The 25,103-nt window shown below is 31.2% G+C and overlaps 1 protein-coding gene across 4 annotated transcripts in view; it reads right to left on the bottom strand.

The window, feature by feature from the left end:
- Window positions 1–5,424: 5,424 nt before the first annotated feature.
- LOC124362534 (alkaline ceramidase 3) overlaps window positions 5,425–25,103 on the bottom strand; it is a 46,525-nt gene continuing 26,846 nt past the window's right edge. The window contains exons 3-10 of one of the 4 annotated variants that reach the window (XR_006922474.1): window positions 23,858–23,968; window positions 21,460–21,565; window positions 18,456–18,746; window positions 14,785–14,889; window positions 7,663–7,770; window positions 7,460–7,557; window positions 6,250–6,433; window positions 5,425–6,039 (exon numbers count right to left, since the gene is read on the bottom strand). Coding sequence is in view for 1 of the 4 variants with exons in the window: in XM_046817126.1 (XP_046673082.1) it covers window positions 7,680–7,770; window positions 14,785–14,889; window positions 18,456–18,746; window positions 21,460–21,565; window positions 23,858–23,968 (704 nt within the window). In the remaining 3 variants the exon portion in view is untranslated. The remainder of the gene's footprint in view (window positions 6,040–6,249; window positions 6,434–7,459; window positions 7,558–7,662; window positions 7,771–14,784; window positions 14,890–18,455; window positions 18,747–21,459; window positions 21,566–23,857; window positions 23,969–25,103) is intronic. The other 3 variants (XR_006922472.1, XR_006922473.1, XM_046817126.1) reach the window with 3 other exon arrangements.

Genomic DNA, 25,103 nt, shown 5'->3' with positions numbered 1-25,103 from the left:
ACTTTAACCAACTAATTTAGTTTTGAGCTCTTACGAAGAAATCAAATCTGAAGGCAATCTTGTGGTAAATGTCAGTTACCAGTTATTAGAAAAACTGTAACCCATGAGAGAAGCCTGAACAAAGAAGAATAATTAGAGTCATGTAAAACTTTATCCAACTAATTTAGTTTTGAGCTCTTACGAAGAAATCAAACCTGAAGGCAATCTTGTGGTAAATGTCAGTTACCAGTCATTAGAAAAACACCTAGTTTATGTGATAAGTAATGGGTGCAATCCTCTAATGGGGTGAAACTAGATTACAATTTGTTTTATTTTTCTAAAAGTTGTAGGTGAGGTGTGTTATATCAGCCAGAACTAGGGCTCAATACAGACATATTTAAACAAAATATACACATTAAACCATTATATTATAGTACTAACATCAAGAATGTATAATATCATGAGAGTATTGATTTTATATGGAAGATTAGACATACAGAGAATTCAAAGGATTTTACTCATTATAACCGAACATTGGCAGTATTATTTTTAACTTATTTGAATTACAATAGTTAATACTACACATGAGAACACTGTGTATTAAGTCATACAAATGCAAAACAAAAATTAAATATTACTAACATCTAAACATGTTCAATTATTTATATTGTTAAACTGTGAACCCATTTAATTGGTGACCACATAAAAGTCACAGTTTTTAGTTTACTTTTAACAATAACAAAAAATAACAACAATAATAACAAAACACATAACAAGTTACAATGTATGAAGACACAAATTGGTATGTATATGGAAGACCTATAATTAAAATAATATGAATTATATTTTAGTTATAGGACACAAAACACTATTATTGACATAATTAGTTAATAACGTTTTGTTAATACAGAGTTATATGAGCAATCAAAATATAAAATGACTAAGTTTTCTTGGTGGACTAAAAATGCTTAAATACTGTGTACAAAAATAACAACATTACTGTAGTAGTTTAAAAAGGATGGATTTAATTTTTTATTTATAACATCTATAAAAGACACATTTTAAGGCTAAATAAAACTTCCTTTATGAATAAAATACTGATAATTCTGTTTCAATATAGTAACCCTATTTACATATTCAAATAACCATTTCAAAACATGAATAAAGAACAACTAGTACATAATTTTTTCAATGTATTTACTACCCAATTAAATAGTGTTCCAATTTTCGTTACAACTGATAAGTACATTTTTTGAAAATAATAGTGATGAATTATTTTAGGTAATCCTGTACTAGTAGTGAGGTGAGTAAAGAAACGACAAAAATATGTATAGAGCAGCCAATCCAACAATTTTCAACAATAATTATTATTAACCCTTTGAACGCCGATATAAATTTAGTAATTTTTTAGATTACGCTCATTTAAGGTGAAAAAATAAAAATGAAAATTCCTTAAAGCTAATTTTTTATATTCATTCCTAATGACTAATAATCACACACAAAATTACAATAATGTAATACTTGCATTAAAATAATCACATTTTTTCCTAGTAATGGAATATTTCAATAAAAATCAAATTCAGGTTACAGAGTAATCAAATGCATGTGATGAAAAATATGAAAACTATGTACAAGGATAAGAAAACAATTAAAGTGTAATATGCTGATCTTGATTAGTTTTATAAGTTCTGATAATAATAGATTTAGGCAGTTGTACGGTAAACTGTCAAAACAAAAATCGGGATGAAGCCATGGGGTCTGGAGACATGACTTGCAGCCATAATTACACAACAGAAAAGAAACAATAAAAACTTTATTATAACACCTAAAACATGGTAACAATAACTTTTTACAACTGTTTGTATAAGGAATGACAACGCAAGAACACTTCCCAAAGGCACAATGCGTGCTCCACTGACAGTTGGTAATGGCGGATAGTATCGTCATCGGCATTCAGATGGGAGTGGAAGAACAGCTGCCAGCAACAAAACAAGGTAAAAAACCTATTGTTTACCTACTGCGGCCAGCTGACAGCTGCAACTGGATTATTTGGTCAAGCCGGTACATTACTTAGTATTGAACTTATAAACTTCAAAAACAGTAATAAAATATATTTTTATCGATCGGCGGATTATTTCGTCTTTGGCGTTATAAGATCAAACAACATTGTGGATTATTCCGTCTACAGCGTGCTAAGGGTTAATAGTTAAATTCTTGTAATATTTGCTATAACAACTGACTCAAGAGCAACAGAATTAAATTCTGTATTTTTCATTTAATTTGAATCTGAAATTCAAAAGTTTATCCATATATCCAAAGAAGCAATAATTGTATCACATTTCCACAATAACAGTACTGAACTTTTGCTAACGTTATTTGAAAATTTGATTACAACAGATATGGAGGAAAGTATGTATTATAATATGGAAACGGAAATGGTCAAACTGATTTTGTTTGTTGTTCTGAAAATGTGACAATGTTTTGAAATGACAACTTAATTTTCATTCACACAAACAATATAGGTTCTTCTTTTTACAAATAACATATTTTTATGACAAACTATTTTTTATTAACTTATTATTAACAATTAACTTTATAAAACAATGTAATTGTAACTAATATAGAACAATTTATCAAAATTGTAGATTGGAGAAAACTATTATCAATAAAACATTTACAATATGTTATACTCTCTTTAGCGTTATTTTGAGAACATTAAAAAGTAAAGTGTAGTGACTGTTTATGATAGTAAGTGTCATATATCTAATATTTCTGGACATAAAAAATAATTAGAGCACTCTACACTAAATGAGATTCACCTAAATAATAAATTCACTTTTAGAATGCTAATCATCCCCATTTATACTTTCATTCTTGATTTTAAAAGTTTAACATCTCTGTGGCATTGTACAGAGTGTACTTTATAGTGGATAGAATTACAGCAACATTGCTGTACAGTAGAGTATATATACCATATTGTTATTTATCAACTTCTTTTGCCAATTGTCCGCATTTTCTAATTACACCCAATCATCTTAGACCTCTTTGGCTTTTATTGGTTAATTGTACCTTAAATTCATTACAACTAAAGGTGGCTAAAACATGGTTTAAATTAAATATACCGGTAACATATACGTATACTAAATCAATTATTTAAATCTAAATTTACAACAACTTGCTGCATATGTGACTACATTATACAATATATAAAAAAGTGTTTAAAAGATTGATATGGCTATGTAATTGTCATTTTTTATCATTAAACTAAAGTTATTTTTACTTTTTGTACAACAGTTTTCACATTGTTAACAAAAAACTATTTATGGATTTTAATTGTTATATTATCTTACTCTTGTTAACTTTAATACATTTTTATAAGTGTATTCAATTTCTGTTATTGTGTTACCTTTGTATTCAATTTGTTCTAATTGAAAACTACATATTTTAAACTGTTGACTTTTGCTGTCAAATTTGTACTTGATGATTATTTTTTTAAGTTTGCCTGCATCATGAGCGAATGTAAGTAATATTTCGTTTTCCATTCTTTCCAAATACAAAGTGTTACATAATTTGAATGTTTAGTACTAGACGGCTCTGTATTCTTTGATTTTAATAGAAGAACCTAAAATAAAAAAATTGAAAATGTTGGGATAGTTTAAACTTATTTTATGGCCTATTAAAATTGCTAAATCCTTATGTTCCTTTAATTTGATTCCCTACATGTAACTTCAATCTTTTGAATGACATTAAATACATTGTTTAGGAAGCTTGATATGTATTTTACATATTTATGTCAACAGAATGTTTTGTTGTTTTTCACATGAAAAGTTTATAAATATTTCTAATTATATGATAATATGAAAGAACATTTATTTTTTGAAAAAGTTAGTATTCATGATAGGATATAAATAAAAACACTATTGTATAGATTTTTTTATAAATATAGCTTGCAGAAAAGCAAAAGTAGACTTGTTACTGTGGAGCGTTAATACTGCCAGTTCTATTATTAAGCGAGTTTTTGGAGTATTCATGCCAAGTTTATACTGAGTCTAATAGTAGAACATCAATTAATGACAGTATGTGCAATTCACTTATCCTTAAATACTTAAAATTATAATATTTTCACATTTTACTATTAACTGGACAAACTATGCCTACAATTCTTAATTACTTATTATACTAGTTCTGTCATGATTCTTAATTCATGAAGTAACGAATGTTTTAATGTTGACATTGTATATTCTATTTCAATTTTATCACATTTTAGTCTATTAAAACTCTGACAGTAAAATTGTGCTATAATGTTACCACAAAGGTATTGTAAATACTGAATAAATATGATTAATATGATAAATTCGTTATGAGGTCTGATGAAAGGTAATTAATTTATGAAACACAAACACAGCCTCCCACTCATATGTGGGGGAAAGTTAGAACAAGTAAATAACATTCCAAGTCCAAGAGCTAAATACTCAATGGAATCTGGATTCTGTCATTGTCGTTCTTATTAAGACATTAATCTAAACCTCAACTACATTTTTTGTAAATAGAGCACAATTGTATAGCTTCCAGAACTTATTTTTCATGTTCACTCAGAGTTTTGAACCAAAAGCTTTACTTTTTTATATCAACAGAAGAAATCAGAATGAAAATCAAGTTTATACTTAAAAAAAAAACTAGAAGCATACAAATTCAGAAACTGAGAATTGAATATAAACCGCCCATCTACATAATAATAAAACTATCCAAATATATTCATATCCCCAAAACATCATTTTAATTTATTCTCTTAGCATTACAACCTGATATAGCCGTATTATAGCATGATAAATAAGTACATAATGTTACCTAATGTTAATAAAAACAATACTTTTCCAAATTGTTAATTTTTTGGACGAGGCCATCTTCAGGTGACTGACTCCACAAATAAATATTTACATTATTTTTGTTACAATTAATATTAAAATACCATATGATGTAAATATGCAAATACAAACATTTTGGAAATATTTCAGCCAATATGAAAAATTAGATATGACTATAGTTTAATTTTTGAATAAATTGAGAAGAAAGAAGACTGGAATTTTCAATAGAGCCTTCTTCATTTTTTATGAGTTTTTCTTTATTTCTGTTTGTGTGTAGTGTTTCCCAAGCATTTAAGTTCATTGGTTCCAAAAACAATTTGGAAAAGTATTTTTTTTATTAACATCTATTAATATTTAAACACATTTTCCAATTGCTCCAAGAGTCTTCAAAGTACATAATGTGTTGTATTTATTTTTTAAGATAAATTTTCAATATCTCCAAGTGTATATATACCTGTATCTATATTATTAATGCTAAGTGGCTGTGTATTGTTTGCTGATCCATTGTTAGTTCAAAGAAAAAATAATAAGAGTGATTTTGAGTATATTTAGTTTTTAGGATATCATTTACAATATTTAGTTTCTTTCTAAAATAAGCTTATCTCATGTTTTTTTTTTTTTTTTTTTTTTTTTTATGTACCGGTGTATTAAAGCTAAAATTGATTATAAATATCACTCAGTTTTTCTAGATTAATAAATTATGTTCAACAACAAAGCTTAAAACTGTGCAATTGTGTCAAAGAATAATTCAAAAGCAATTACATCAAAGTGAATTGTTAATATACTTTTACATTGACAACCTTAAAATCACTCCTACGTACAAACTATGAATATTCAGCATTTAGTTTATGATTTACTAGTATATAAATAAAAACTAGTAAAGAAAGTAAACAGAAAGATGTGTACACTTAAAATAGTACAAAATACTATCAAACTTGTGGTACAGTATTATATTACACTCGGTATTACAGCGTCCAAGTGTATTCCTTTCCACCTCAGTTATTTTTCAACGTCCGACAAGTACATGCAAACTGAGATGTCAAAGACTAGACTAGTTCATTATCAGAGTGACTGTTACAATATTTCAGCACCTCTCTTGTACTTACATTGCTCTCAAATTTTGATATTTTATCACAGACTGATGATAATTGTTGAATGCACCAAAAGACTGAGTACCAGATTCCAGATTGTTTCCCTGTAAAGAGAACAATTTCTGTTAATATGCGCACTAATACGTCATTGCGTTTTCATTATTTCATATTTTCAGTATTTTTAGGAAGTATTTGGTTTACACCTAAACAATATTGTTCTTAAACTATCAAGATTTGGTTTACATACATACAGGGCATTTGCAAAAAAACTCCCTAGTTGTAATGTGTGCTACAATCAGTAAACAATAACTTACATAATCATATTTTGTAGAGTTTGATTCATCACTTATCTCAGGTTTCTTCCAGTAAATGTAGAATTCCATTCCCGCAGTAGCCAGTGCCTTGAGAATAACAATGTCAGCACTCAGTTCAGGTGTTCAGTTTAGTGTAATAACCATTGTGCAACAGAAGGCGTTATTTGGCTAGTGCAATCTGACTCTGTTATAACAATACGAATTGTAACTGCTTTAAGATGGTGCATTTAATTTTGGTTTTGTAAAATATTTTTTGCCTTAAATTCATAGTCTTTTAAGATAATTTTGCTAAATATAGAAGTAAAAATAATTTGTTATAGCTCTACATGAAATTACAGGTATTTTAAAGTAGACAATCTAGGTAATTTTATAATAAGACCGCATGAAGAAACAAATTTGAAATTTTCACTGTATTTATATGAGTTAGAGCTGCAGGGAATGATAAGTTTTGATAAAAACAATTTTCTCAGAAAACTACATCAACTATGAATATTTGTTTCTTAATTAAATAACTTTTTAATAAAAAACAAAACATGCCATTAACTGAAGCTATAACGCACGTACATACAGTAAATCAGCCTATATTACCTACTTTAAACAATTGTAATTTCACATAGATTGATAGAAAAATAGCCACCTTGAGTTGATCATCCTGTATGCTAAATGTAGTTTTCCATTATTTCACCATTAAATTTATATATAAAACTAGCAAATTCTTTAACAAACACTATGTATAGGTAAAATGCTTGCCTGGAAAGGCAAGAAGAGGGTTTGAGTTCCAGTAAAACAAGTAATTTTGTAAACCAATCATTACTGAAATAAAATTAAGCAATTGTCATTTATACAAATTTAATTATTATTAAAAAGTCATTTGACAAGTATTTCATTAATTTGTTTATTTAAACACTTGTGTGACAGAGATGGCCAAATACAAAATAAATCAATTATCAAAAGTAAGGGCTCTGTGGTAAATAGTAACATGCTCATCCTGCAGATGAGGGGTTTAGGTTCAAGTCCCAGAGGAACTAGAACTTTATATGAGTCGATCTTTATTTAATTTATAATATATGGTACTAATAACTTATAAGTTACAGTTGTATTAATCAAGTGAAATAGATTATCTCACCTCATGTCATTTGTAAGTACTAAATGATTCTGAATAAAATATGTAGTAAAATCTTAGTTTATATGTTAAAGAAAAATTGCTTACTGTAGAATGATTTTAAACAGAGGCCTCGCCCTATCAAGATACCACGAGAAAATTACGCACCAAGAGCACAGTTATATGACTGCAAGTTTTAACACCATCTGTAAGTAAAAATCCCATAGAGCAGTTTTTATTACATGTATTATATTATTATGGTGGTATGGTGGATACTTATATTATAAGAAGAGTAAAAGCTAACAACCAACCTGTAAATGGGGACTAACTATGACCATCGCAGACTAAACCCAAGGTGAGTCAATTCTAACTTCCTCTTCTCTTCTTTCTGTTTGTGGAAGTCATACCAAGTGTGAATGCTGAAAATCAGTATAAATTACAATAAAATATCATCTCCGAGAGTGTTAAAGTTTATATCACAAAGTGTAATCTGTTATTCGGTTTTTAAGCACAGAATAAGTTTGACCAGCTTTAATTCACCGGCAGCTCATTGAGGTTTTTCTTGAAGATGTGGTGAACGATGGAAATGTGCGTAAACAATGTAAGAATTTTAATGAAGGAATAACTAATTTTAATGATGACCTGAGCGGCCTACTATCTTCAATGGGAATTGATATAAAAAGTTGATGAGAAAACTAGGCAAAAGTAGTTCAAGTATTACGTAAGCAGATTTATTGCAATTATTTACCCCCCCATCCCCCTTGTCAGCAAAAGTAAGCAAAGCTCTTACCCCCTCCCCCCATGCTTACGTAAACATTTGTCAATTAATGTATTGCTTTTTTAATTTTATAACGTTATAATTATAATTTGAAAAATAAGAAAATAGATTTAGGATAGAGATTATATTTTACTGAAACGGTATTCAACATAGAGTAAAGGACAAAAATATTATATCTTACTAACATAACAAACTTTATTTTAAATTTTTGGTACATATATTAAATTCAAATTAACAGTCTTCAGTCCATGAAACCTGAATCCATGATTCTAAGTTTTCGATGACATTGGATTGCTTCGATTGCTGCTCAGTGTTGTGAGTCTGCTCGCTTTCATCCGATTTTGGAATGTCTACGTCATTCTCATCTAGCCATTCAACATCATGGGGCTCTAAATTTTGAATAATGCACATCAGTTCATTAGCATGACGAGCAGCGACTCTTACAGGTCTAACTTTCCTATCAGTGTGCGTGTTTACTTTCTTATGGATCTTTTCGATGTGACGATTTAGTGACTTGACGGAAGCATGATAAAGACCACACATTTTGCATGTTTGACTTGATAGCCTCAATTGTACCGTCGGACAAAAATAATCGTATGGCATTTGCAGGAAATCTTTGAGTGAAGCACTTAAGCGTAGAGCTAAATTGACTGGAAGATTAAGAAATTGCCCTCCTTCATCTAAAACCAAGTCATCAACTGTTTGTTTTACTTTTACAGGTGGTGGAAGAAACCTGTTGTCTAGTAATCTAAATAGGCCACTTCTTGGACGACAGCATTCTGTATTTCTACATTTTACAATTTGGAGCAAGTATTGGCTTTCACGCACATGTTCTGAATACCATTTAATGTCTGGAAAATTAGGAAGATCTTGTTCACCTGCCCCAACATATTTTCCATTAACATTATAGCCATCAATTTCCATTGAACTCCATACTTCAGCTAATACATTTCCTGCAAATTCGAAATTAGATCTTTCTAAATGCTCATCAATTGTAACGCCACGTTCATCCAAATGAGACCCAAAATGGTCATGAGGCAATATTAAACCAGCCAGTTCCCGACTAAGAGGAGCCATTCTGCGCTCTACTCTGTTATACGCACTTCTTCCGGTAGCATTGGTAGCTAAAAACAATGCATCGAGATCATGTCGCTTAAAGTGTTGTATAGCAAACCCTATGACTTTTTGATAACGCGGATTTTCATCTGGCCCTCCATCAACCGTCATGATTACCACTGGTTTTACTAGTCCTTGGTCAGTTTTAGCTAATGGTCGAAACTCTTAAGTTCGAGAAGCGTCTCGAAATCCTGAGCATGAGTATTAGCAGTAGATGAACTATGCTTTCCACTTCGAATAGCGATGTATTTTGGTCCAGAATATCCAACCGCTTGCGGTTGTCCTAGCATATTGGAAGTGATTTTGATACCAGCATAAACAGATGGTATTAATTTATGACACTCAGCGATTACCCAATCGTGATCAGGCAATTTGATTCTATATTCCATGTGCATTAGAAGAGGTGCTTGCTTATTTGCCGCAGTTACGCCAATAGGGACTCGAGCTTTATCATCTTGAGATATGAAAAATACTTGATTTGGTCCTAGTATGGATGCTATGTTCTCTAAATAATGGATTGATGTTTCAGCGAACTTGCTATCTAAGTGGCTCTTGTGGTGATCAGTTTGAGCCCGAATGAGCTTAACAGGGACTGTCGATACATGTCTTCGTCCCTCTGCAGAATTAGATTTTCTGGGAATCAAACGAAGATATGTCCCACTGCGACTAATGTCAAATCCCATTTTACGTAATTCTTGTGTGAGTTCATCAAGAGTTTTTACGCTGCGAATTGATTCCGTTCGTCTTCTATCATCTGCTGCACTCCCAAATAGAGCTATATCCGCGATTGTTTTCAATAGTAAAGGTTGATTGCTTTCAAGATTAGGACGTCCCACTGAATCCCTCAGAGATAGTCTTTTTTTCATTTCTGAATTTTCATGACAAATATCTTCTAACTTTCTTTTCATACCATCCCTGTGTTTCTTCTGGGCAACTGCGTTTTGAACCTTCCTGTTTAAAGGTTGTTTTGCTGTTTTTATTTCCTCGCGCAACTTAATGATCTGTTTATCAACTTCAGCACGGCTTGGCATAGTACCTCTGGCAGAATACAAAGCATTCAGATTTTTTTTCGAGTAGAGCAATTTTATTTTTCATAGCTTCCTGAGAAGGTTTTGGTCTCTGTTTATCTGTATTTTTATTAATTTCGCATTGCTGTTGTGATTCATTACCGGTTTTTATTTTATCTTCTTCCTGTTTTTTAATATTTGAAGCTGGCTGTGTAATTTGTGTTTTTTTCTGCAGGTTTACAGGTTGCCTAAAAATAAAAACTTTCTATGGGTTCTGCTAAAGATTCTCTTATTAAGCTACATAAATACAACGTATGGAAATATATATGGTAAATACAAAACCCTATGGCTTTAAATCTAATATCTTTAAACGAGCAATTCGTTCCCGGTCACAAAATACAGGGTGTTATACTCTATTCAAGTAGGTATTTAAAAGAATGTAAACAATCTTGATATGTCTTTTTATTGAAATATGCAATTATAAAATCAGATATTTGTAAAGGTGCGTACAGACATTGCGAGGCTTGCGCCGCGAATGGTTCGTCTCGCATACATCAACCTGAGGCATGCTACGGCACATGTATACGTGCGAACCATTCGCGGCGCACGCCTCGCGATGTCTGTACGCACCTTTATGTACTTACAGAAAAGCAATTTTAATATTTGTTGAGTTTTTAAATGAATTACAACAGATTTTACACAGTTTACAATTTTAAACCACATATTTCAATAAAAAGACATATAAAGATTGTTTACATTCTGTTAAATACCTATTTGAATAGAGTATAGTTTTCTGTAGGTATAGATATATATATATATGTATAAAACTAACATCCTGTATTTTGTGACCAATTGACGGAATCAATTATAAGAAATAAATCTATATAATGAATATTACCTCTATACTTTAAGATAGGCCATAATATTTTCTAATTAGCAAAGAGAAACTTTTTGGAGATTTCTAATATTTCTAGTAGGTATTCATAGGTACCTAAAATGATTTCGTCACTCACCTTAGAAAAAAAATGTAGTAGATTGGATTTATTCTAGTCGCCGCTTGCAATTCTTCTTCGATTCTCTTAGATACAATAATATCTAGTTCCTTGTCGGATTTTGCTTGTAATTTGTAATTTCGCCACACTTCGTTAACTAACTTTTGTACATTTTGTACTTTCGTACTTGTATGAGATTTTTTAAAACTTTCAAACAATTTTTTGTATAACTTGGATTTGTCTATTTGAAACGACATCTTATTTAAACATTAAACTTTGGCTAATGGAATGAATGGTAACACAAATGTTAACTTGCTTTACTATGCTTACAATACGTCTACTCGCTATAGCATCCAAACGAAACAATACACTGATAGAGGAAATTTAGACAAGTGAACAGCGAGCGGTAATTCCCTTACTCGGTTCTAACGCGAGTAGGGGAATTACCGCGCACTGTTCACTAAACGTATGTATTACTTGCGGGAATCCCCGAAAATGCGTTTCGTTTTCAAGCAAAGACAATGTGTGGGTTGCCATTCGTGTAAAAAAGAAAATAACTACCGATGACGAAATCATCATCTAGACTCCCCTACCCCCATCCAAAATAAGCAAAGCAAAGACCCCCCCGCCCCCCCCCATAGTGCTTACGTAATACTTGAACGGCCCCAAAGAGGCACTTCCCTATTGATGAGTTTTATCAGAAATTGCCTCAAATCTTAAAATCAGAAGTTTATCAAATTGTTACTTTACCTTACAGTAATACAAAGTCTGGCCTGATAGAAGTTTTCAAACTGTTATAAGCTACTGCTGTGTTTATTTGCTGCACACAGAGCTACTCCACAATCAGCAAAAATGTAACATGTTTCTTGCACACCATGATCAACTTCAGTGATATCTTCCTTTACCAAACTGTTGTCAATGTACTCGTATATTGTCTTCAGCTATCAGATGTCATGCAGCAAAGCAGTTGTTTTGAATGTGATAACACAGGCTTGGCAGTAAAACATAAAAGTGGCCATGGCAGTCAAGGGGTTAAGTAGATGAAACTACTTTGATGTCATCAAACAAGGATACCTTAACACATTGACTGCAGAGGTTGTATATTGATACTTTCCCCTCTGCCTTAAAGTCAGTACATGACTCGTGTCATAGTCAAGGTGTTAATCAATAAAGTAATAGTGAATTATATGAAAGATAATTCTTTATTCCGATTTGTTGCAAACTTATAAAGTGTAAATTATAATAAAACTGATGATATTTGTTTTTAGCTGAAGTTCTGACTTGTAAAGTAAACCTTTTAAGTTGTTTGGCATTAATCAAGATTTTAAGTTGAATTTTTAGGCTCACACACCACTCTTTTTTTCTCTTGTATGTCTAGACCATCTTTCTACTGAAAAATTAAAATTAGGAACTAGCCAAAAAGTAGTTATTAAAACCTACTTTGCAATTTTCAATGTTCACCTTACCTACAGTTACCCTTTATGGGGAAACTCTGCTCTAACTTTGTTTTGCAACTCAGCCCCATAGAAGAAACCACCGCTGGAGCAAATTTTGTTTTTTAAACCCAAAATAATTGTGCTACAGAGTTTTACTGATTTTGGTGACGAGATTTTTATTGAAATGTCTTTGTTAACCTGAATATACTTACACATCCATTCATCTTCCAAAGTTAACTTTTATAAAGAAAACCTTAATTACTATTATTTTAGAAGCTCTGTTAATAATTATTATAAGAGGTCTTAACTACCTGAGAGTAAGCAAAACTCAGAACAGTTAAGTTTGAATAGTTAACATCTGTTTTAAGCTTTTTTTAAACTTTCATATGCAACTAAATAGTCAACCAATAAATAATTTAATATTACTGTTATATTTCCAGAAAGTATATTACGTTTCACTCTGTAGCCTTTGAAGCGGGATTGTTGCAGCCATTTTGTGGTCGGGGCGTTTCTCTGTTCAGTGGCTCCTTGTTGTTTTACAATAGCAGTTTACAATGTGCGATGCAGTTGAATATCCCACGAGTTACGAAGTGCAGTCTGTAATAAAGTTGCGATTGGCTAAGCACAATAAACCAATTGAGATTTATCGCCAACTCTGTGAAGTTTATAGGAACGAGTGATTAAGGTGGAGTGCATCAGTGGTTTAAAAATAGCCGAACTAATGTGCATCATGACAAACAAAGTGGGCGGACAAGCGTTGTGACCGATGAAATTGACTCTAAAGTCAATGAGAAGATTACAGAAGACCGCCGATTCACAATAACAGAACTCTCACTTAGTTTTCCTTAAATTTCAAGGAGTTTGTTACATGAAAGTGTTACGCATAAGTTAAGTTACAATAAATTTTGTGCAACATGGGTACCAAAAATCTTAACCCTTTGAACGCTGATATAAATTTAGTATTTTTTTAGATTACGCTCATTTAAGGTGAAAAAATAAAAATAAAAATTCCTTAAAGCTATTTTTTTATTCATTCCTAATGACTAATAACACACACACAAATTTTACAATAATGTAATACTTGCATTAAAATAGTCACATTTTTCATAATAATAGAATATTTTAATAAAAATCAAATTCAGGTTACAGAGTAATCAAATACATGTGATGAAAAATATGAAAACTATGTACAAGGATAAGAAAACAAATAAAGTGTAATATGCTGATCTTGATTAGTTTATAAGTTCTGATGATAGATTTAGGCAGTTGTATGGTAACTTCAAAACACAAATCGGGATGAAGCCATGGGGTCTCGGGACATGACTTGCAGCCATAATTACACAACAGAAAAGAAACAATAAAAACTTTATTATAACACCTAAAACATGGTAAAAATAACTTTTTACAACTGTTTGTATAAGGAATGACAACGCAAGAACACTTCCAAAGGCACAATGCGTGCTCCACTGACAGTCGGTAATGGCGAATAGTATCGTCATCGGCGTACAGACGGAAGTGGGAGAACAGCTGCCAGCAAAAAAACAAATTATTGTTCACTTACTGCGGCCAGCTAACAGCTGCAACTGGATTATTAGGTCAAGCCAGTACATTACTTAGTATTGTGGCTTATGTATTGAACTTATAAACTTCAAAAACAGTAATAAAATATATTCTATCCATCGGCGGATTATTCCGTCGCTTATAACACAAACCTATAATAATCAGCGTATGGCTGCTTCATTGATATTTTGGGACACTTTTGGAAAAAAATGGTGACTCGCTGCTCGGTTCAATAATTACAGAAGACGAGACTTGGATAAAACACGTAATTGCAAAACCAAATTGCTGTCTATGAAGTGGGGATCACACACATCCCAAAAAATATAGAATAATATTATTATAGAATACCATTTTTTTGTACTTTGTTTTTTGTTTATATCAAAACATAATCTACTTTCTGGATAGCCCTCATCATACACTATCTATCTTTTTCATTATTGGTAATCTTCTGCACAAAATTTCTGAATAAGGTCTGGCATTTATTGAGGTCTGGTAAACTACAAAAATAACATGACACTAAAAGAAGGTTAAAGTAGCTGCTTACCAAAATAGCACCAAGAGGTAAGAGGAGTATCCAGCGAGAGCATGCCACCAAGCATGGAGCTGTGTGACTGGACCGACACCTGTCGGTGCTTTCTGCCGCACGTTCCTGCAACATGACAGTGTCACAGATTTGCTTCTGTTTTAACTTTTGTGCATACTTAAGGAAAAACACATCTGTAAGTCATACAACTCATAACATGCATATATAAACCTTATTTGTGGTATTAACTTACAGGTCAATAAAATGTGAAGGTGCCGGAACTATAGGCATAGATAAATCAAAAACTAATATGAAAATAAAGGTAGAATTATTAGTAAAAATAGGAAGACGTATGCAAAACTGATGAAACATTTGATGTGAGTAGATTGATAGTCATGAAGAGAGACTGGCTGTTCCCTATATAGATAATACTGGGGATTGTGGTATAGTACTAAGGAGGTCTAAAGCGGCAGGGGAGGGTGGAGGGGTTGTCATCCTCCTACCTGATTACAATAATGGGGTATTTGGCACTCCTGGTGGAGGCATGAAAAGGAAAGGCGAACCAGATTTAGGGCAATACTAAAGAGGTTAAGCAATTGGAGACTTCTTGTCTTTCAAAAGCTCAGATGGCATCGCAATCAGCAGCTGGTTCACAATGATGGCATCATCTTCCATTATTTTGATGATGAGAAAGGTGCAGTCAGGTTGTATCTTCTAATTTCTCTATATTTCTTTATTTTGTTTTATAGAGGAGATACGATAGAGAATAAAACTGAATTTACACCTGGAGGATTCCCCTCACGAGTCTTCTATTCCCACAGATAAAACACATCGCTGACACTCAAAGAAATTTCTAAAAGTGTCACAGTTAATGGAAAGTAATGGCAGTAGTGTAAGGCTTGTCATCCAAGACAAGTATTAGAAACATTGAAACACATAGAATAAGGAAACAGTGAATATAATGGAAGTTATATTCACTATCTGTATAATACATGACATACATAATATAGTTTTAATTTAATTTCAATAAAGAATTATTCTTAAAAGTACTTATTCTCTCAGAACTCAAGCAGAAATCCCTCACTTGCCAAGCAAGCATGTTAACACTACACCACACAGCCTCCACTTTTTTGTGATGCAAGTATTATTATTTTATATTTTAACAACACACCAGTTTGCTTTACATTTTGTATAAACCTGTCAAACATTTTTTGCAATAAAAGTTTTTTATCTTTATCTTTTGTAGTTGGCAGTTTCAGTCACACACACTCACGTTTACAAATTTAATGAATGTAAACAGAAGTCATTTGACAGGTATTTGGTCTTCCGATCATATGTTAGTTTGGTTATTTAAACACATATGTGAAAGAAACGGCCAAATACAAAATAATTAATCGTAAAAAGTGAGGGCTCTGTGGTGTAATGGTAGCACATTCACCCGGCAAGTGAGATATCCGGGTTCGAGTCCTGGCAGAGCAAGTACTTTTTGTGATTCAATATTTATTGAAATTATACAGGGTGTCAATTAAGTCTGGAACCTCTTTTTTAATTTTTGAACCACAATAGAAAGAAATACCAAAGTTCACACGTGCTTACTGGTGATAGTAACGCACACATCTGCCCAATTACCGACCGGATAATCCCTTTGGGGGACGGTCCACAAGGAGTCAGACAAAATTCTTAAACAGCAGCATAGGTCAAGTTTGGTATCAAATTAAAGGTCTTACTTACCAGAGTACAATGACGAAAACTGGACTTCAAAAGGTGGATTCATTCAGTAGTTATAGCTATTTGAATTTTAAAACAATTGAACAATGGAAATTATTAAGTATTACAAGTAAACACCAATTTTTAAGTACCTGTGATCAAAGTAAGTGTTCAAAATGTCCCCCTCCCATCATCTGACAATGTAGTAATCGAAGCCAGGAATCAATAATTATTACCAATAACTCAACTACTGTTAGAATGTGAAAGTGGCAGATAGAGTCATACACAGCATCCACAGAAACTTAACGTTTGGGCAGGTATTACAGGAAATCAAATAATGGGCCCATTATTTATCAATGTTAATTTAAATGGTGACTCGTATCTAGCAATGCTCCAAAATGAGATAATTCCTGCACAACAAGCTGCTCCTGGTCGACAATTTCAAAGAATTTATTTCCAACAAGATGGCGCGCCACCACACTTTGCTCTCCTTGTTAGAGAATATTTGGATACAATATTCCTTCACAGATGGATTGGAAGACATGGTGCAGTAGAGTGGCCTGCTCGTTCCCCTGATTTATCTCCGCTGGATTTTTTTCTTTGGGGATACCTCAAAGCTAAAGTTTATCGTACTAAGCCTCGAGATTTGGCGCACCTAAGAAATCTCATAGTCCAAGAAGCTCAAGATATTCCTCGTGACTACCTTCAAAATGCAGTGGATAATTTAATAGTAAATGCTTCAGTATGTGTTTCAAGTTTATATTTAAAAAACGACAACAATATAATTATTTTAATAATATAAGAAAGACGATCGTAAATCACTGAAATTTCGTGTCCCACAGTTGATTTTACCAAGTTCCCCAAATGGGTGGATCCATCTTTGGTCCAGCTAGTATTCTGATCTTTATCAAATAATACAAAATTCCAACAAAAAACAGCGTTCAACTCAGTGCTACCAGCCAACCACTCACATTTTTTATAGGAGTTTGATTGAAAATGTCGGGTAAACTTTTCACTGCTTTGCACTGAACAATCTGTGGATGCTGTGTATGACTCTATCTGCCACTTTCACATTCTAACAGTAGTTGTGTTATTGGTAATAATTATTGATTCCTGGCTTCGATTACTACCTTGTCAGATGATGGGAGGGGAACATTTTGAACACTTACTTTGATCACAGATACTTAAAAATTGGTGTTTACTTGTAATACTTAATAATTTCCATTGTTCAATTGTTTTAAAATTCAAATAGCTATAACTACTGAATGAATCCACCTTTTGAAGTCCGGTTTGCGGCATTGTACTCTACTAAGTAAGACCTTTAATTTGATACCAAACTTGACCTATGCTGCTATTTAAGAATGTTGTCTGACTCCTTGTGGACCGTCCCCCAAAGGGATTATCCGGTCGGTAATTGGGCAGATGTTTGCGTTACTATCACCAGTAAGCACGTGTGAACTTTGGTATTTTTTTATATTGTGGTTTAAAAATTAAAAAAGAGGTTCCAAACTTAATTGACACCCTGTATATACTGTAATATACACAATTTGAATAACTAAACTAACATATAATTGGACAACCAAATACCTGTCATAAATTTGTATCAATGGTTTTATGGTGTATTGGTAACATGCTAACCCAGAAAGTGAGAGAATCAGGTTCAAGTCCCGGCAAAGCACATACTTTTTGTGAATTAAACATTATTGACATTTTATTAAATTAAGATATTGCAATATACAAAAGTATAATATATATTTGTAGAATTTAATTTGAGTTATTTCATATTTTTATAATACACAGCACTTTAATTTCTGGACTGCCACGTTAATTAGTCTAAAGAAATATCATAAGATCAATATTACTGATGTAGTTGTTTATATAAACGGTTTAACTTTCCACAATAAATATATAAATGACGTGATAAGGACTTCAATTTACAAATTAAAAACAACATATAAATAAATATTAAAGCTAAACACACTTACTCCAATGATGAACAGAAAAGCTTGTCCACATTCCACAAGAAAAATGCAAACAAATATAATGATATTGATGTTAAAAAAATTCTCTTGCAAATTCTGCACTTCTTCTCTCTGATGATTTTTGCTTTCATCCCAAAAGATCCAAGGACAATCACACCATAAGATGAATGTTGGAACCAAGGCTGTGGCCAAACGAGGTAAATGAGGGTGAACATGACTGCAAACGTCAACAGAAAGGCAAACAGAGGTTTGTTGGAAAAGAATTCCTTATTTGCAGCCTTGGGTGCCTCAATTCTGTAAACACAAGAATCAAAAACATTTTAAACCATATTAAATTAACTATGAATTAGATATGACAATTCTTGCAAATTCAAGTTTCCTTAACATTCTCTATATTGAATAGTAGCTAAATCCTAAATAATATCTACTTGATTCTGAAGTTGTTTTACATTAATTTCTACTATTGCACGTAAAAATCAAACACAGTATTAATTGAAAAATGTTAACCAAATTAATCTTTACACAATATTTGGTGGTTAAAACATTTCAATCCATGAACAACCAACCAAAAATGTTAAAATGTAGAATAGGTTATTTTATTTATTTTACAATAAACATAAAATAAAAGTTATTACAGTAAATTTTAAACTCATTCCATTGATGTTAACATTTTACTATTACTAGACCCATTTATAATGAAGTTCACTTTACAACGTCAGGAAAATTCAACAGAACCTTGTATATTTGTGGAAGATGTTGTTCTCGAAGTTATAGACTCCACAACATCTCTAGGAACGTACCTTGATCAAGGTCTCACTTGTAATGATCACGTTGACAAAGTTTGTGCTAAGGTAACGACAGGTATTCATGCATTGTGCATGTTGTCAAAAACATGTCCTCCGGAAGTCTTACGAATGGCCTATTTTGGCCTTGTTTATTCTAACCTCTCATACGGAATTCGACTTTGGGGAAGCTGTTCCCAACAACAGTTTTTGAGAGTATTCAGACTTCAGAAGAAAGCGGTCAGAATTCTTTCTAGGTTAAACTACAGTGAGTCGTGTAGAGGTGTTCTCATGGAGCTTGGGTTGCTGACATTACCATGCCTCTATATTCTTGAAGTGGTATTATACTGCATTTCACAGTGCACTTTAGTACAGAGCAGGGAGGTCCACAATTATGGGATGTGGGGATATCTTACGTCTCTAGCAACACAGAACTGTTTCTTTCGCGAACCTTCCCCAACAAGTTGGCGTTAAATTAATTAATGGGCTCCCTGAAGAGCTAAAACACACTCAAATTTTAATCATTAATCAGCTCAGTTGAAACACCTTTTGGTGTCAAATGCATTTTACTCTGTTGATGAGTTCCTGACATGCCGCCGAGATAATTAATCTCTAATTTCTGTGCGGGTCTGACGGTCCTAATAGTACTGAATGAGAGAATGAATGATCACATATGTATGTTTGAATGTATGTGTGAATGCCTTAGCTATAGGAGTTAAAACAAATGCTGCTTGCAATACAATGTGCATATTGCCAAACTGCAATGAAAATTATTATTAATTATTATTATTATAATTACAATTCAACAAGGCAATATTTTTTATGTTTTAATAATTAAACACCTTTAAGTTCCCAACCAAAGAAAGACAAATTTGCAACAAGAAATGCATATATTTACACTGTATAAAAAGATCATCATCATGCAGAAAGTATAGAACAAACACTACAAAAAAGTCACTAAAACGTCTGATCTATGGGTACAACTAGGTAGTGAGCAGGGAGGGGTCAAACATAATATGAACTCCTCTCCTACAAACCAACAGATTACTAGATAATATGCTGTATCTGTTGACACTTTAGTTATTTGCAGATAAGGACTTACAAATCATTCTAGTTCAATTTTAAATTGTATTTTATCTAAACAAATTTAATGTACAAAACTTAAGCAGTAGCTAATTAAGGCTACATTTTTATAAACACCACCACCACATTTCCTATCAAAAATACAAATTTGGAAATGGACTTGATATTTAACAATAATTAAACAAATAAAAAACTTTAAAGAACGATTCGGCAATACATGTCATGCATCCAAAACAGTTTAAAAGGAAATGTAAAATGCTAATAAATGATAGCTAGTTATTCCAGCTGGTAAATGCAACAATCAGCTGATTGCTGATTACCCGCTAATTTGCTAATTACCAAATAAACAACATTATTTGTCGTAGTGAAATATACTTCTTTTCAAAAGTAGCCTATATCTTACTAATCCTATACATTTTAAATAAAATTTTCTGGGTTATATTAGCTATTAGGTGTTTGTTATTGAGTTATTAGAGTTTGAAAAATTTGTATAGCTGCCATTTTAATACCTACGATGATATTTTTTTAAGTTTTTTAAAACAGTTTTTAATTTATGCTTAAATTTTGCAAAGTCTGAATTTAATACCTTTACAGGGATTAGCTAAAGAGAACTATCTCTCTGTTGTTGGCAGCATTGCTTAAGTTCAGCCATCTAGCATTCTTTCGTTAAGTTCCTTCTCATAAAGGTTAAATTGTGAGACATTACACACTACCTATGAACTTAGAATTTAACATGGGAGTGAGCGTTCACAGATTTTTCACACTGATTGGAACACATATTGTGTTTGTTTGTGCATGTTTCTTAAAATGTACCTTCGGAACGAAAAGAAGCAATATTAAACATGTATAAGAATATAATATATATGCCTGCTAAGAGTGACAGCTTCTAAAAGAATCTGACAGATTATGAGACATGGTTCTTTATTTTTCATCCCCCAGCAAAACAGTGGTTACCAGAAAGAAATCCAAAACTGAAGCCAAAAATGTGCAAAAATCCCTTACTAAAAAATGACCTAACCCTTTACATGGTAGAAATAAAAAAGGTCCTTCCTTTATTTTTTTCAACACAAACTTCGAGAATCTTCTGAAATCAGGATAATTGTCATTAATCAAGTTTAAAAATTCTGGGACAAACCACTTACAGACAGTACAACAAGAAGAGAGAGCCGTACACCATCGGAAGTTCATCAAACAGTTGCATTTCATAGAGTAGAGTCATGTGGAAGAACCACGATCCAACACCAACAACTATAACAAATTATGATTTTTTAATATAACAAAAATGACATGCACAAACACAGAATCTCCTAGATAACAATTTAAAATGGTAATGAAAAAGGGGTTTGCAAGTTTACATATTTAATAAACTTCATTCAATTCTTCAAAAACATAATTTTTCATTGCATCATTTCATTTTCATTTTTTATTCTTTAACAAAAAATATTTACATCTGTATGTTTAGTTATGTATTGTATGGAAATAAATGTGATTTTGATTTTATTTAAAATATAATAACATTACTATTAATAACTGTAATCACAAGCACACATAGTTTTTAACTAAGACTTATTTTTTATTGTATACTTAGTTTAATGATTGTAGTAAATTTATACATTTAAACAGCTAAAATATACAATAAACACAGCTAAAATTTGCTTCCAAATAAACCAATTTAAACCTTGTGAAATAGGATATCTATTGTAAACATATTATTTAAAAAATCAATCATTGAAATATGTTGTCCAGATAATGGTGCCAATTACTTCTTTTCGCATACTTGGGAAGGATTAAAACTAATTGATTAAGAACTCAAATTAATAATTTTTTGCTTGCTCTAAGAATTATGACAATCAGAAAACTATTTGATGAAAAATTATTGGAAGTAACTGTAATAAGATTTTGAAAATTAACCAAATCTTCATTTTTATCCAAACATTTTTCAACTACTTCTGATTGACCACACTTATAGTGTATTTTCCGATTTTCAGTTTTTGAAAGTGTACTTTTAGTTTTTTTCTTTTGTTATAATTATTGCTACTCATTACAGTTATGGCATTCAATTTTGTTTGAACCTGTTTACACCAGCTCTATTTTTGTGAAAGCAAAAATTTTAATGTCTCATGTTTCAATTTCCCACACTAATATAATTTTTTTTTATTTTTGAAATGAGAGTTAATTTAGTTTTGTTGACTCTTTGAGTACCTCTGCCACTTCTTATCATTATATGGATAAAGGTCAATTTCTGTAAACTGGATTGTTTAGGTTGTTAGAAACGCCAGCAAAAAGGCCATTGTACAAAAACTATCTAACACATTTTCATAATTCTTTGTTTAATCTTTTGTTTGTTTGTTTTTTCAAGAAAGTAAACAAATCAAGGTATTTTTCAACTTGTTCGTACCAAGTTTGAACCAAATTTTATGGATCTTATATCTTTTAGATTATACCACGTGAAAGGCCATAATTCTGGAAATTCAGACCAAAATTTAACATTGGCAGTATGTATACAACAAAACATATTAACAATTAAGATTTTACTATCACACAAAACAAAATCAAAAATATCTATGACTATTACTGGACCTATCCTTTATGGAGCAAGGACTCACGACAAAAAAGCAGAAAAAACTAGTAAGTCCCAAAAAAAGTTGAGAACAATATTTTTTATCTACCAGAGATGACATGAAGGATAAATAAACAACTGAGGTATTCGAGAATTGTTCAAAAACCTAGATGTTGTAGCTGAAGCTAGGAGAAGGAGGTTAAGTTGGGTAGGATATGTGTATTAGAAAAGAGGAAGGAAATATGGTGAGGAAATCCAACAAGGAAACCCTGTGGAAGACCCAAGAAACAATGGACTGGCCAAGTAGAGAGGGTACTAACGAATGTAGCAGGAGTAGAAAAGGATGCTGTAGACCAGAAGAGATGGAGGCCAAATACCACATTGGGTATTCATGGCCAAGAGAGTAATTGAGTATGAAATGCTATAAAAATGTCATATATCATACATTTTTTACAATAGCAAATCAATACTACCAAAAATCAATTATACTTATACACATATATATATATATGTAGTCAATAGGCTTTATAACTAGGTATACATACAATTTGTGCAAACAAAATTTATCACCAAAAATATTTTTATAAATTTGAATGTTCAGACAAGTTTTACTATCTTACATTATTTTACTAGTTTTTATAGATGTAATATATAGTTTTTTTTTTTTTTTGTATATATATATAAAAATATGACATTACAATATAAGCCCTAAATAAGACGATACCAGTGGCTGTTACCGCTACTTTCCAGCCTGTAATGCTTGAAAAATGCAGAAGACACTTAAGTGACAAAAAATATGTTTATATCAACTTTGAACTGTAATAATAAAACATAAATAATATTTTGATACTGTTGTTTTTGTTTCGCCTGAAAATTAAAAGCTTTATAATTTTCTAAATTTTATTGTATAAAATTCAGTTCATGCTGACCAATGACTCAGGTTTTTGTATAAAGTTCCATGAAAAATAATAATAACTTACTAGCGACTAAAAAGTTGCAGAATATAAATCTTTTATCGAATCCCTGATTGTAAACCTCAAATATTCCCCAGAGAGGAGGCAAGATGATCATGAGATTGCTAATGGTGTTCCCTGTAACAACAGAAAGCAATTTTATTGTTTTGCAGTCCTAAGATACAAATAGTAATTCATATTTAAATATTGCAGAAACATTCTCCTTTTATTTGATTAAGTTCACTTTCGTATTTTCACATAAAAATAATAAAAATCTCAAAATAAAAGTAATTAAATTTCATTCAATGTTTAAGATTACATTGATTTAAAAATAATAATGTAGTCAAAATAACATTTAAACAGCTTTGAGAAAAATTATAACTATTACATTGTTTAATGTAGATTAACCCTGGAACTGGCCATCATTTTTCCCAAAATGGCAGGCACTTTTTTTGGTGATTTTGTAAGGGTTTTGTATTTTAATCACTGCTCATCTATTTTTTAAGATACAAACATTTGAAAAACATCAATGTCTTTGGAAATAAATGCAGTTTCCCAAAAAAAAAAAATATTAAAGGTTGAAATCATTTAATATATTTTTATTTTTTTACAGATCAACGTAAAAATATTAGTAAAGAATAAATTTTTCTCAAAATGTATAGCACCTTCTCAGTTAATATGAATATTTTTAGAATAATTCTAAAATATGCAAAAGTTTGCTTATATACCTCAATTACAAATTACAAAAAAAATATTTAGGTAATAGAAGTTTACTGGTACTTTTGGATAATATATCTATAAAAACTACAAAATCTGAAAAAAGTTTACGTATACCATTGTGACATTTTGGAATCTATTGGGATGAACAAATATTTTTTTTCTAAGAGATAAATATATGTAGAAGAGAAAAATATGATATTTATAGAAGTTTACATTGTATAAGATATTTTTATATGGCAATAAAATCTTTTTTTCTATTTTTACAAAAGTCAAAAATTGTGAAATAAATGCCTAACTTTTTTAGCTAACATTATTCTTTTCATCCAAATATTATTTATAAAGATAGAACGTTTATTGAAGTTTACAAAAATGTACAACAGTGTATTTTATCTCTATTATTTTTTTGTTAAAAAAGTAAAACAAGCGATGGTCATAGAAATAAAACGCTAATACCTTCAGAAAAAGTAAAATTTTTTTTACTTTTATAATAAATACCTTTACATAAATTTAAAATCAAAATTTTATTATAATTAAAATTAAATTGTCTACAAAA

Source organism: Homalodisca vitripennis, chromosome 5, assembly GCF_021130785.1.
Source record: "Homalodisca vitripennis isolate AUS2020 chromosome 5, UT_GWSS_2.1, whole genome shotgun sequence".
NCBI classification, from domain to species: domain Eukaryota; kingdom Metazoa; phylum Arthropoda; class Insecta; order Hemiptera; family Cicadellidae; genus Homalodisca; species Homalodisca vitripennis.
Note: the sequence above shows the minus strand (reverse complement) of the source record. Positions and strands in the feature narration are given on the sequence as shown.